General features: G+C 38.9%; 1 protein-coding gene across 4 annotated transcripts in view; it reads left to right on the top strand.

Moving 5' to 3' along the window:
• LOC135091497 (huntingtin-like) overlaps nucleotides 1–14,913 on the top strand; it is a 164,708-nt gene that overhangs the window by 34,668 nt on the left and 115,127 nt on the right. For all 4 annotated transcript variants that reach the window (XM_063989188.1, XM_063989190.1, XM_063989191.1 and 1 more), the window contains exons 13-16: nucleotides 208–413; nucleotides 1,556–1,759; nucleotides 2,701–2,824; nucleotides 7,350–7,447. In XM_063989188.1, the coding sequence (XP_063845258.1) occupies nucleotides 208–413; nucleotides 1,556–1,759; nucleotides 2,701–2,824; nucleotides 7,350–7,447 (632 nt within the window). The remainder of the gene's footprint in view (nucleotides 1–207; nucleotides 414–1,555; nucleotides 1,760–2,700; nucleotides 2,825–7,349; nucleotides 7,448–14,913) is intronic.

The following is a 14,913-nucleotide window of genomic DNA, read 5'->3' on the forward strand; positions in this document are numbered from 1 at the left end:
TTGCTGATGCTGGTTTTCAGTGTTTTACATCGTCATCCTTTCTTCATATTTGTTATTTTACCTTCTGAGTAATGTCCAAAGCTGGAGATGTCTACTGTCTGCCTTGTAAAGTGTGAATCATCATTATCTTCTATCAGGCTTGTACACTGCAAGTCATTTCCAGGTTCATTTGCATTGACTTAGTGGCAACAATGTTGTGTGTTACAGGTGGAGCTGTGTGAACTCCTCTCAGGGCTGCCGCTGAGCTTCACTGACCATGTGGAGAGCTGTGGCAACTCCTCCACACCAGGTGGCTGTGTACCACTTCCCCCAGCTGATAGATTCTCTCACAGAGTGCTGACAGCTGTCTTGGTGCCATTGCTTGCTGACCAGGACCCAAGGGTTAGGTCAGCTGCTGCTTCAGCTTGTGTTAGGTGAGTGGGTGGAGGGTTCCTGTCATTACCTTTTCTTTTTCTTTTTGATTTAAAAAGATATTTCTAAGATTAAGTAAGGCTTTTTGTAAAATAACCTTGTAAGCTCTACTATGGTCAGAGTTTGGTTATATATAACAGGATATACCACTGTGTTCTCCAAATGTTATGTTTTTGAATGACACAAACTCATTTTGAGAAACTTGGCAGAGTAATAAGGATCAAAATCTGTGGTAGTAGAATACAAGATCTTTTTCCAGTTTTTGGAATCATGAAAAGACCACAGATCTTTATTCAGAGAATAGTAGAAACTTGTACCATAGGGATATAATGTAAAGGTTGCTGTTGTTGATGTTGTCAATGCAGTAACTCACTTATACTGCAAAAGCTCAGCAAAAACATCTGAAATGATAATGACTGCATCTTTTTTTATTTAACTGCCATGTTAATACCTCTTACATTCCTCTATAATTGTATGGTTAGGATCTGCATCCTTGTGAGCTTAATACTCATTACAGTGTGGGGTGCCATTATTCATGGAATATTTGTTGTTTTGTTGCTGGAGATGGCATCATGAAAGCTGGAGGAGAAAGCTGGAATGTGTTGTGGGATGAGGCCAGCCTGTATTCATTGCTGTATTTTAGTTTTCTTTGTGTGCAAATATAACACAAAAGGTTGTAAACATGCTCAATGGATTTTCTTCATCTAAATAAGGAAAAAGAGGATCCAGTGGTCTTTGTATTGCTCCATCAGATATCTACAGATCTTCAACATTTGCAGGTGTCTCTGAGGTATTGATGATGGATGTGGAGAGCAAAGATTCACAACTCTGTACTTCTTTATTGAATTTATTGAATTTATAGCATTTAATCTTCATCACTGACACACTATAGGATGTTGTTATAGTATGTCTTGTCATCTCACTCACCCCAGAATGAATTTCATCTATTATTACAGGATTTTATGTGACTGTATATTGAAAACAGTCCCAACCTCACTTAGGTTATACTGTTGTTTTCCTATATCAAATGGATACTTTTCTTTACACATAAATTTACATTTTGTGTAGCCATTACACAGCACTGAATCATCATCATGCCTCATGGCTGCTGATACCTTCCTCAGCCCATCCCTGTATTTTTCAGACTTGTACCTGAAATAATGAGTTCTGGTGACTTAATCCATAAGGTGGCCTCCAAACTGGCTCACAGTGGGCACTTGAGAGAGGAAAGGAAAGATCCCACTAGTCATGTTCCCCACTGCCACTGGGACTGCCGAAGTTTGCCGTCACCTCCAGTGGCACCCTTCCACTGTCTCTTTTCAGAGGGAAGTGGCCAACTCACATTCAGGTGGGTCTTGGACTCAGGAAATTGAGACACTCCCTACAGTGCTGAGACAGCAACACATCACCTTTGACTTATCACCTTTCTTGATTTGCAAAGAATGTGTATATTATCTGTGTTTAAGAATTAATTAGTCTTGAAAATAAAGCACAAGTGTCTGTGCTGACAGTATTCATAAAAAGATTCATAAAATTTTTGTGATGTTGCTTGTGCTCAAAACTTTGGTTGTAAGTGAAATAACATCCTGAGAGGCAAGTGCTCAACTAGTAAGTACTTGCACTATCATCTGCTCTCTTCCCAAGCTAGCCTTTCATTGTGCCCCACCTCTAAGCAGTAGGGAAGCAATGGCCAGCAGACTTGGCAGATCAATCAACTTTAGACCAAGTTCTCTCTCTCTCTCTCTCTCTCTCTCTCTCTCTCTCTCTCTCTCTCTCTCTCTCTCTCTCTCTCTCTCTCTCTCTCTCTCTCTCTCTCTCTCTCTCTCTCTCTCTCTCTCTCTCTCTCTCTCTTTCCAGTACTCTTCCAATATATTTATTCATATTACTCATAGTCTCCCTCTCAAACTTTGCCTTTCCATTTCATTGATGTCCACGCTCTTAACAAACTCATTTGTATTTATTTTTAGCACTGGAAAATAATCTTGAGTACATACATATACACATTTCCTCATGACTAGTCTTCACACCATAACTCACGATTAACATCTTTTCCCAGCAGCCTCATGACTCCCCATCTTTCTCCAGCAGACTCATTATCTTTCCTCAGTTAGCATATTCCCAGCAAGGCCAAACTCACTCTCCCAGCAGGCTGATGATAACTGATCTTTTTAAGCTGACTCGTATTCTCTTGTATTTTACATCAGCAACCAACAAATCACCATTTTTTGCTATTAAATCCATAGTCCTTTCCCCAGCTAACTCATATTCCCTTGTGTTTTTCCTTTGCAGCTTTGAGTATCAGCAAGGGCCGGGCTTACACCCATTGCAGGGTCCCAACGTGGACGACTCACTCTCCCGCCTCATCTATGCCTTCACCACTCACCTCATGACGTCCAACAACAAGTTCCTGGTGGTATGTAGCTTCACTGTGTCATTTATCAAAGTATTATCCAGAATAAAAGTGCCCTGGTTAAATAGCAGTTTATGGGGTTAGTTTACAGTCAGGAGGTGTTGGGATTGAATCCTGGACTGGACGAAAAAAAAAAGAAATTTTTGTCTTTTTTTTCTTAATGTAGACTCTGCATGTAGCACTGAACAGATGTAGAATGTAAGTTAGGGATTTATGACCTTGTGTTTACATCTGGAACAAAAGGCCAGAAATTCTATCTTCATGTGTATATGTTAAGAGTATGACTGTATGTCTGTTTTTTTTGTTTCCTCCAAAAGATTAGAAAACTAGATTCTAAGAAATAAACAAACCGAGGTAAAAAACACATTACATATATGTACAGTACAGTATGTGTTAAACAGATGAGATTTATGAAAAAGTCATGAAAAGAATACTTTACTGTAAGCTGACCTCCAAGTTTGCCTTAGTAATATCTGAAATGTATACATCTATGTTTAATAGTACATTTTCTTTTTTGCAGGCTTTTTATGCAATAAGTTGCAGTTCACAATTTCTTTATATCTCAGTTCCCCAGAGTGTAGATGTAACTTTAATTGAACAAGTAGGATATTTCACTTGCTGAGTAAATATGTTCTTCAGTGCATGCATGTGTAATATGGTGTGTGGGTGTGAAATGTAATTCACTCATGAGAATCATTTGCCTCAGTATGTGTTTGTGTGTGTATTTACCTAATTGTATTTATGTGCTTGTATTTACCTAGTTGTGGCATACAGATGGGAGCCATGTTTGTGCTGGCCTGTCTTTATATTTCTCATGATCTAATTTGATCTTGAAGTTGTGTATCATCTCATTGTGAACCATTTCCTTTTTTCAGTCCATTCCATATTTCTATTACTCTGTGTGGAAAACTATTAATTTACTATATTTCTTGCATACAGTGGTACCTCAGTATACATCCTTTATCTGTTCCAGATCCCTGGACTTAAATCCAACAAATTTTTCCCATAAGAAATATGGGGAAAATGATTAATCCATTCCCATGAAAAAAAAAAATCCTATTATTATTGGCATACTATACAGTACATTGATGGGGTTGTATAAAATGGTTTAAACACAGCTTAATATTAAAATACATACCATATTTGATGACATATAAGATGCACAGGCACATAAGACACACCTGTTTCAACTGGACATATTCAGGAAAAATCTTTTGTTTATGTATTTAAGCATGTAATGTTTAAAGCAAGTTAGCAGTACAACTGAACAAAAAACAAGCAATCACAATAGTAAAAAATATCCTACATGATTGCAGTAATAAAGCAAGTAGTGGCCTAGTCATGAAGGCAAGGCAAAGAATGCAGGCCAGCTGCTGAGATGTCAACAACACACTTGGCATGTCACTGAACAGGGCTGCATTTTCATTTTTAACATTTCCTTACATCATATTATGGATGAAAAATATGATATAGCCCCCTTGCTTATAATACAGTGGTGTAAATCTTCAGGTGTATGAGTGAAGAAAATTTCAAAGTTAAATCTATGGGAAGCCTCACATTTACATGTAAGACAGGGTGACTTTTTGAACCATTTTTATGGAGTAAGGTGTCAAATATGGTAAATACAAAAGCAATTAGATGAAATAAATAGAAATTTAACCTCCCTTTAACTTGCTAAGAAGAGTCAAGTGCCTACTAGGATGGTGCTGAGAAGAGAGATGTTGTTGTTTGGAAGGAGAGTCCTACCAACCTGGCAACACTGCTCGTGGGCAGTCATAACTTTGTCTCGAGAGAGGTAAACAAGGGTAGTGCGTGACTCATTTTGACCAATACAAGTTCTAGCATACGAGTTGTATGCCAAGCAAGTTTTTTTGCATCCAAACAGGAAGTATACCAAGTTAGACTTATTCCAAAGTGGATGTATATCGAGGTACCACTGTAGTTGTCCCTTTTTATCTTCTTTCCATGTCCTCTTATGTCTCATGTATCCCATACTATTAGGTTTTCTCTGTCAAGCACTTCCATATCTTTCATTATCCTGTAAATCCCAGTGAAATGAACTCTTTCTCTTTGTTTTAGTGCTATCAAATTTAATTTTGATTGCGTCTCTTCATGATATCTCTGTTAGACTTTGTACCAGTTTTGTTGCTGCTCTTGATTCTCTCAAGTTTCCTTAAGTTCTGTTTTGTGCATGGAGACCACACTTGCTACACATTCCAGTCTTGGTTTTATCATTGTTACTATGAACTTTCTTACCATTTTTCATTCATATAGGTAAATGCCACTCTTATGTTTCTCAGCAGGTCATAAGTCTCTCCTACAATTTTATCTAATTGTCTGCTGATAGATTTTCTGATATAATCATTCCCAGGTCTTTTTCTGATGTTGTTTTCCATACTGTCCCATTTCCCAATTTACAGTTTCCTGAAACTCTCCACTTGCTCTTTCCAAATTCCTCCACACTTAATTTCTTGATGTTAAATTCCATTTCCCATCTCAGAGTTCATTCCCATATTCTGTCTAGGTAATGTTGCAAAATTTCACACTCTTCCTTCCTTTCCACTTTCCTCAACAACTTAGCATCATATGCAGACAAGCTCATATAGCTATTTACTCCTTTATCCATATTATTGATATACAGTATACTGCAAACATGATTGGGCCAGCATTCATCCCTGTGGCACACCATTGATAACTTTCCTGTTATCTTCTTCTAGAAAATCCTTCAACCACCTCAGCAAGCTTCTTTGCACTCCTCCAACATTCTCTATCTTAGTAGTCTTATATGACACTATCAAAAGTTTTTTTTTTTTTTTTTTGTTCAAATTCAGATATATACTGTCAGCCTAGCTATCCCTTTCTTGAATGATATCAATTACCCTTGAGTAGAAGCAAATCAGATTAGTTGTGCATGTCCTACCTTGCTAAAATCCAAACTGTTTTCAAGTCATTGCATTGTTCTCTTCCAGATGTTTTAGCTATCTATCTTTAATAATTCATTCACAGGTTTTTTGCTACAACACATGTCAGGGACACCAGTGTATAGGTGTTGGGATCCTCTTTATTTCCTCCTTTATAAATTGGGACAATATCAACTCTCTTCCAATTGTTTGGGACTCAGTCCACAGCCAACAAACTTGCAGTAACACCGTGTATCTTGTCTGCTAACTCTTTACTACATTCTTTGAGCACCCAATTTGCAATCCCATTTGGTCCATGTGCTTTCATTGTCTTGTTCTTTCATCATTTTCTTTATTTCTTGGATTGTTGTCTTTACTTTTACTTAAGGGAGCCTTGCTTTCCACTCCCCTGCTTTCCTCATTCAATTAACTTTCTCTTGTGAAGACCATTTGGAAATGCTCCTTCATTACCTTACCCATTTCTGAAGTGTACTTTTACTCTCTACCATCTATCTTTAGTTTCATTATTTCTTTTCTATTCCTCAGTTTACTGTTGGCATATCTCTAGAACAATTTAGATTAGTCTTTGAACTTGTCAGTTATGCTCCTCTCATGGTTCTTCTTTTCTTCTCTGTGCACTTTGACATATTTGTTTCTTGCTCTTTTATACTCTGTCCACCTCCAGCCATCTTTGTCTTTTCCACCTCTTCTATCCCACATTTTTTTCTCCCTTGCCTCACCACACCATGTTAAACCATTCCTTGTTTCTTCTCCTCTGTTTTGTTCTTGGTACATGTTATTCCACACCTTTATTGTAAATCTCTAGTAGCAGCACCCACTTGTCTTCCACTCCCATGTGTGCATCATGAAATTTGTTGAAATCAGTTTCTGCATAATACTTCTTTAATGTCCCAAAGTTTGTCTTTCTGTAATTCAATCTTCCTGTCCTGTGGTCCTTCTTTCTCTCCTCTTTATTTTCCATTTTCATTTTAAATTCTATTAACACATGGTCCCTCTCACCAATCAGGCTTTTGTAAAACACATTGTTAACCATCTGGGTTCCTTGGTTAATAGCAAATCTAGCCTTGAAGGTTCATCATCACCTATATATTTTGTATTATCCTGAACCCATTGTGTCATCATGTTCTCCATTACTATATTCATTAATGTATAACTTCATAAACTCGCACTTCCCTCTGTTGTCCATCCCTTCCAGCATACCTCAGCTCTTCACCATTAAAGTCCCCATTAGAATATGATTGTCACTCTCTTCTATTACTTCCTTCAATGATTTTTCTTCATCATTCAACATGATTGTATACTCCTCATCTCATGCTCTTGTTTTTGATAGAACATACATCACAGCTCTCTCTCTCTCTCTCTCTCTCTCTCTCTCTCTCTCTCTCTCTCTCTCTCTCTCTCTCTCTCTCTCTCTCTCTCTCTCTCTCTCTCTCTCTCTCTCTCTCTCTCTCTCTCTCTCTCTCTCTCTCTCTCTCTCTCTCTCTCTCTCTCTCTCTCTCTCTCTCTCTCTCTCTCTCTCTCTCTCTCTCTCTGTGAGTAAACTTGCATCTTTGTATGTGTACTCCTTGGGTAACAAGTACTTACATGATCTGTCTTGTGTCTGTCAGTTGGGGTGTGTGGAGGCCCTGGCACAGCTCAGCGAGAGGTACCCCCCTGCCCTCCACCCTGCTGCCTGGGGCTGTAACATTCCACTTTCACAGTCCAGGTGAGGGTTTTTGTGTCTCCCTTTGTTATATTAACCTTTATGGCCCAATTAGTGATACTGTATTGTCAGATATTTGTGTAATGCAGTCCTAGTAACAATGATCAGCCATCCCTGTCCTTATATTTACCTCTCATATGGCTTCAAATCTGAATGTCAGGCACAAAATCACAAGACCACCTCAGGTAGACATGGGATACAGTTAAAAGGGTCACTTCTGGGAGTGCTCAGATTAGTTCCAATTCCTCTTACGTCCTCTGACACTTTTCAGTGTACATCATCAGTATTCTTGAGGTCATGTCCATGGTCTTGAAGTCTGATGACTAACAGGATAGTGCCACAGATTTATGCATGAGTGTATTATTGTTGTGCTGATGGCTAATGCTGATGCACTTTTAAATATCTTTTCATAGATATGCAGCCATTCAAGAATTAAACAGCTTATGCAGGGAATCCACAGAATGCCTGATTTTTTATCTCTAAAATTTCTGATTGGGACAGAGCAAACTACTTGTATTCCTGGGGTGGTATTTACACAAGTCCTAAGCATGGTCTTAGCTTGAAGAAATGCTAAGGCATTACTAAGTATGTGTTATATAATGTCTCAGACGTGTCAGATATGCTGAGCGAAACTTAGCCCTGTCTTAGCAGACGACAAAATGTAAACTACCACTCGAGGCAGCTCAGGCTGGCTAAGGCAGTGGTCAGACAACAACAACAACAAATATGGCTGACATGGTTGGGTCTAAGTAGCTACAGGTGACTGTACTTAAGTCCAAATTCTTGGATATTTTTCAAGTACAAGTATAGTCACTTTGCTATATACTTAGGTCCAAGGCCAAGTACTCGTACATGTCATTGTACTTAGGTACAAGTACTTTTTGTGATAAGAAAAATTCCTGCCACAGATTCATAAAGAATGAAAGTAATTTTCTCATATACACATTGATGAGTACACTGTTAAAAAGTGAGATTCAATATACAAAAATAAATGGAAATTCCACCTTTATTTCATTTTAGTGTGACAGAAATAAATGCATTCACACTTTTTTTTTTATGTAGGAAGGACACTGGCCAAGGGCAACAAAAATCTAATAAAAAAAAAATTTCCACTGAAATGCCAGTCCCATAGAAAGGTCAAAGCAGTAGTCAGAAATTGATGAATAAGTGTCTTGAAACCTCCCTCTTTAAGGAATTCAAGTCATAGGAAAGTGGAAATACAGAAGCAGGCAGGGAGTTCCAGAGTTTACCAGAGAAAGGGATAAATGATTAAGAATACTGGTTAACTCTTGTGTTAGAGGTGGACAGAATAGGGGTGAGAGAAAGAAGAAAGTCTTGTGCAGCGAGGCTGCGGGAGGAGGGGAGGCATCCAGTTAGCAAGATCAGAAGAGTAGTTAGCATGAAAATAGCGGTAGAAGACAGCTAGATATGCAACATTGTGGCGGTGAGAGAGAGGCTGAAGACAGTCAGTTAGAGGAAAGGAGTTGATGAGACGAAAAGCTTTTGATTCCACCCTGTCTATAAGAGCAGTATGAGTGGAACCCCCCAGAAGATCACCTGTAGAGCGGCCTTGATGGAACCCATACTGGCGATCAGATAGAAGGTTGTGAAGTGATAGATGTTTAAGAATCTTCCTGTTGAGGATAGATTCAAAAACTTTAGATAGGCAGGAAATTAAAGCAATAGGACGGTAGTTTGAGGGATTAGAATGGTCACTCTTTTTAGGAACAGGCTGAATGTAGGCAAACTTCCAGCAAGAAGGAAAGGTACATGTTGACAGACAGAGCTGAAAGAGTTTGACTAGGCAAGGTGCAAGCACAGAGGCACAGTTTTGGAGAACAATAGGAGGGACCGCATCAGGTCCATAAGCCTTCCAAGGGTTTAGGCCAGTGAGGGCATGGAAAACATCATTGCAAAGAATATTAATAGGTGGCATGAAGTAGTCAGAGGGTGGAGGAGAGGGAGGAACAAGCCCAGAATCGTCCAAGGTAGAGTTTTTAGCAAAGGTTTGAGTGAAGAATTCAGCTTCAGAAATAGATGTGATAGCAGTGGTGCCATCTGGTTGAAATAAAGGAGGGAAAGAAGAAGAAGCAAAGTTATTGGAGATATTTTTGGCTAGATGCCAGAAGTCACGAGGGGAGTTAGATCTTGAGAGGTTTTGACATTTTCTGTTAATGAAGGAGTTTTTGGCTAGTTGGAGAACAGACTTGGCTTCCGGACAGAAATATAAAGTGCATGAGATTCTGGTGATGGAAGGCTGAAGTACCTTTTGTGGGCTACCTCTCTATCATGTATAGCACGAGAACAAGCAGTGTTAAACCAAGGTCTAGAAGGTTTAGGACAAGAAAAAGAGTGAGGAATGTACGCCTCCATGCCAGACACTATCACCTCTGTTATGTGCTCAGCACACAAAGACGGGTCTCTGACATGGAGGCTGTAGTCATTCCAAGGAAAATCAGCAAAATACCTCCTCAGGTCCCCCCAACTAGCAGAGGCAAAAAGCCAGAGGCACCTTTGCTTAGGGGGATCCTGAGGAGGGATTGGAGCTATAGGACAAGATACAGATATGAGATTGTGATCAGAGGCGCCCAACGGAGAAGAAAGTGTGACAGCATAAGCAGAAGGATTAGAGGTCTGGAAAAGGTCAAGAATGTTGGGCGTATCTCCAAGACGGTCAGGAATATGAGTAGGGTGTTGCACCAGTTGCTCTAGGTCATGGAGGATAGCAAAGTTGGAGGCTAGTTCACCAGGATGGTCAGTGAAGGGAGAGGAAAGCCAAAGCTGGTGGTGAACATTGAAGTCTCCAAGAATGGAGATCTCTGCAAAAGGGAAGAGGGTCAGAATGTGCTCCACTTTGGAAGTTAAGTAGTCAAAGAATTTCTTATAGTCAGAGGAGTTAGGTGAGAGGTATACAGCACAGATAAATTTAGTACGAGAGTGACTCTGTAGTCGTAGCCAGATGGTGGAAAACTCAGAAGATTCAAGAGCGTGGGCACGAGAGCAGGTAAAGTCATTGCGTACATAAATGCAGCATCCAGCTTTGGATGGAAAATGAGGATAGAGAAAGTAGGAGGGAACAGAAAAGGGCCTACTGTCAGTGGCCTCAGACACCTGAGTTTCAGTGAGGAAAAGAGGTTTAGAAGAGGAGAGGTGGTGTTCTACAGATTGAAAATTAGATCTTAGACCGCGAATGTTGCAGAAGTTAATGAAGAAAAAGTTGAGGGGGGTGTCAAGACACTTAGGGTCGTCGACAGAAAGGCAGTCCGACCTGGGGACATTTATGGTCCCCTCCCCAGATGGGGACTCCGAGGCTGGTGTAGGAGTCGCCATGATGATTTTAAAATTTTTGAGTGAAGGGTGTGTGTGTTATTAGGTGCTTGTAGTTTTGTGTGGAGGAAGGGAGTTGTCTTTAGAAGGAAGGCTGTGACTCCCCCCTTGTGTTGTGAGACACAAAGGGAAACGTTCAGTGAGGTCACAGCTGGGTTTAATGATAAGTTCACAGCAACCCCTGAACAGTGCTGTAGACCTCACTGGGAGTAATCATCATTTCAGCAGGTGTCTACTGCCTCCTCCTTACTTGATGAGTAATGTGATGCTGTACTGGCCCTGTCTACTGTAGCATGTTACCTATTGAGAAAATATTACTTAATTATGCCTCTTTATCCTGTATTACACTACAGTATCATAACACTCAGTGTATGTATTTATCCAATGCTATCATCACAAAGTTTACTAGAATCTACATACAGTACAGTGGAACCTCAGTTCTCAAACTTAATTTGTTCCTAAGTGCTGTTTGAAATCCAAAATGTTAAAAACCAAAACTATTTTCCCCATAGGAATCAACATAGAATGGATTAACCCATTCCCAGACACCCATCCTCCCTGTCTTAGCATCTTATTACAGACGCTTGTACTGCCAAGATGACTGCTTCACAACATCTCAGGCTTACAAATTATTTATCAAGAAAGGATGTATTTAATGAACTTAGTGACACAGAACTCATCAGAAGATACTGGTTACACTGTGCAGGTATTCTCTTTGTCACTGATCTAGTGAGGGAAGCCTTGCAGAGTGACACAGAGAGGAGCAACTCACTTACTGCCAAAATGAAGGTGATCATAACACTTAGACATCTTGTTGCTGGGAAAAGCTACTGAGAAAATGCAGTTGTGCAGTAATTATGGCATTGGGGTCATTGAGAGAGCTACAGGTAGCTCTGGATTACTCCTGAGTGCTGAAAACTGTTTGTTTACATTGAGGTTCTTCAATGGCATCACATTTACTTTATTTTAAGTATTTAATTACTTTATTACATTCTTTGTCTCCTCCAAATATAGAAAAACAAAAGAAATATTTGTAGAAACTATAAATTAGTAATAAACAGCAGCTTTTGCTTTCTTTTAATGTTTGAACTTTGAAAACCAAATTATGGTACAACAACCAAAGCAATTAGGAGTTAAAAATTGTTTGAAAACCAATTTGTTCGAAGGGGGTGTGTTTGGTAACTGAGGTTCAACTGTATACAACTTTTGATTAATTACAATGTACTTATTTGTACTTGAATATACTTGGTATTTTCCAAGTACTTTGGGTCTAAGGACAAGTACAAGTAACACTGAATTTTTTAGCTTCAAGTACAAGTATAAGTACTTGAAAATCTGTACTTAGATCCAAGTACATGTACTTGGACCCAACCCTGATGGCTGAGCATCAACAGATACGAAGACAGCATCCAAGGATCTTTCATGAATGCAATAACATTATACAGATGCATGATGATGCTGATCTTATCAAGAAATACAGACTAAACCATGAAGGAATAGTTTTTGTGACAGATTTAGTGAGAGGGAAACTACAAAGTCCTACTGAGTGCAACCATGCTGTCACACCAGAGATGAAAGTAATGGTCACTCTTAGATATTTGGCAACTGGAAAAATGCAGTTATGCAATAATGATGGTTTTGGACTCTTACAGCTTACAGTTAGCAGAGTTATGAGCCAAACTCTGGATGCTTTAGCTGCTTCAAACATCGTTGTCCAATTCATGAAATTTGCAACAGACCTAACAGAAAGAGAATTCATGGCTATTGCAAATTTTCCAGGATCAGTTGGGATAATAAATGGGACTCATGAAAATTGTTGTCCTTGAGTTTGTGAACTATCACACTGTCAATATTAAAGTTTTATTTTATGCAAATTACATGATCTTGACATTGTTGCTAACTTTCCTGGGTCTGTTCATGATGCAAAGATTTTGAATATGAGTGAATTGGTCTTGCCAGAGTAAGGAAGCATGTGGGACTGGGATTTGTTTTGATTCATGGGAGATATGTTAAGCTTCATCCATAAACTCATTAGTATTGGAAAATATTTACTTGTCTCAAAAGTTTGTTGTTATTAATCATAACCAAGTAGAAAATACTGATATTTATAGATATACCATTATTTATTGTTGTATAATTTATTTGCAGTATATTCATGTAGAAATAAGATTATTTTGTTATTTGCTGATTTGTCTTCATGCCTCTTCATACATTTGCTTTGACTTTGACTTGCCTTAACTCAGCCATGGGTTAGGAAGACTTAAGCTATTGTATAAATAGGTCTTAGTCAGAATGGCTCAGCTAAGTATAATGTAAGTCGAAATTTAAGAAATGTTAAACTTTTCTATAAATACCAGCCCAGATGTGCCTCTGGAATTTTGCTTCTGCTGATTGGAGGGACCTGAGGAGGTATTATTATGATTTTCCTTGGAATGACTACTGTTTCCATGTCAGATACCTGTCTCTGTGTGCTGAGTGCATAACAGAGGTGATAGTGGCTGGCATTGAAGCATACATTCCTCACTCTTTTTCTCATCTTAAACCTTCCAGACCTTGGTTTAACACAACCTTTTCTCATATTATACATGAAAGAGAGGTGGCCTACTAAAGGTACTTGAGCCTTCCATCACTTGAATTGAATCTCATGCAGTTTTTATTTCTGCCTGGAATCATGCCAAGTCTTCACCTAGCTAGAAACTCCATCAACAGATGTCAAAATCCTCCTAGATCTAACTCCCCTTGTGACTTCTGGTACCTCGCCAAAATATCTCTAATAACTTTACTTCTTCATCTTTCCCTCATTCCATCCATCCCACCCATCCTCCCTCCTTCCATCTGTGTGTGTGTGTGTGTGTGTGTGTGTGTGTGTGTGTGTGTGTGTGTGTGTGTGTGTGTGTGTGTGTGTGTTTACCTAATTGTATATACCTAGTTGTATATTACAGGGTTTGAGCAGGGCTCATAGTGTCCTGTCTCCATATCTATATTTATCCAGAATTTCCTTAAATTTATGTACATTTGGTGCTGCAACAACCTCCTCATTTAGACCATTCCAGATATCCACAGTTCTATGTGGAAAACTGTACTTCTTGATGTCTCTCAAACACTGACTCTTCCTGATCTTCTTTGAGTGCCCTCTTGTCCATCCAGCTTCATCTTCTTCCAGCAACACCAGATCCTGCTTGTCTATCTTCTCAATGCAGTTAACTATTTTATACATTGTTATTAGATCTCCTCTTTCTTTTCTAACTTGCAAAGTTGGAAGTCCAGTTTCCTTCAACCTCTCTTCATACATTAGGTCTCTTAGCTCCAGTACCATCTTTGTAGCTGCCTTCTGAATTCTTTCCAACTTCTGCATATTCCAGTCTGGGATGTAGCATAGTGGCTATAATTTTTTCATCATAGTCTTATCCATGTAATGAAATGCCTTCCTAATATTTGTCAACATCCTGTATGTTGAGCCAAATTTCTCATTTATTTGCCATTCTGGGGTTAGGGTATCTTGAAAAACCACTCCTAGATCTTTTTCCTCCTTGCTCCTAATTATTACTTCCTCCCCCATTTTATAGTCCAATGCAGGTCTTTTACTCTTTCTCAGTTCCATCACATGGCATTGAATTCCAATTTCCACTTCTTGCTCCACCCATAAATCTTGTCAGTATCTCTTTATAACTCTATACAATCAGTATGGCTCCTTATTATTCTTAACAATTTTGCATCATCAGCAAACAGATTAATATAACTGGCCAAACCCTCCTGCATATCATTGATGTATATTTGGAACATAATGTGTGCTAACACTGAGCCCTGTGGTACTCCGCTTGTTACATTACTCCAACTTAAACAGGTGTCCCTGATCACAGTTCTCATTTCTCTATCCTTTAAGTAGTCTCATCCATTTTAGCATTGTCCCTCTCAGTCCTCATACATGTTCAATCTTCCACAATAGTCTTTTATGTGGAACTTTATCAAAAGCTTTTTTGATGTCCAGGTACACTGCATCTACCCACCCATCTCAGTTTTGTACTTCATCTATTACTGTTGTATAGAAACTTATTAAATTTGTCACACATGACCTTCCTTTCCTGAACCCAAATTGACTATTTGTTATAACCTCATTGTCTTCCAAATATTTCACCCACTTT

This window comes from Scylla paramamosain, chromosome 37 (genome assembly GCF_035594125.1).
Source record: "Scylla paramamosain isolate STU-SP2022 chromosome 37, ASM3559412v1, whole genome shotgun sequence".
Classification (NCBI taxonomy): domain Eukaryota; kingdom Metazoa; phylum Arthropoda; class Malacostraca; order Decapoda; family Portunidae; genus Scylla; species Scylla paramamosain.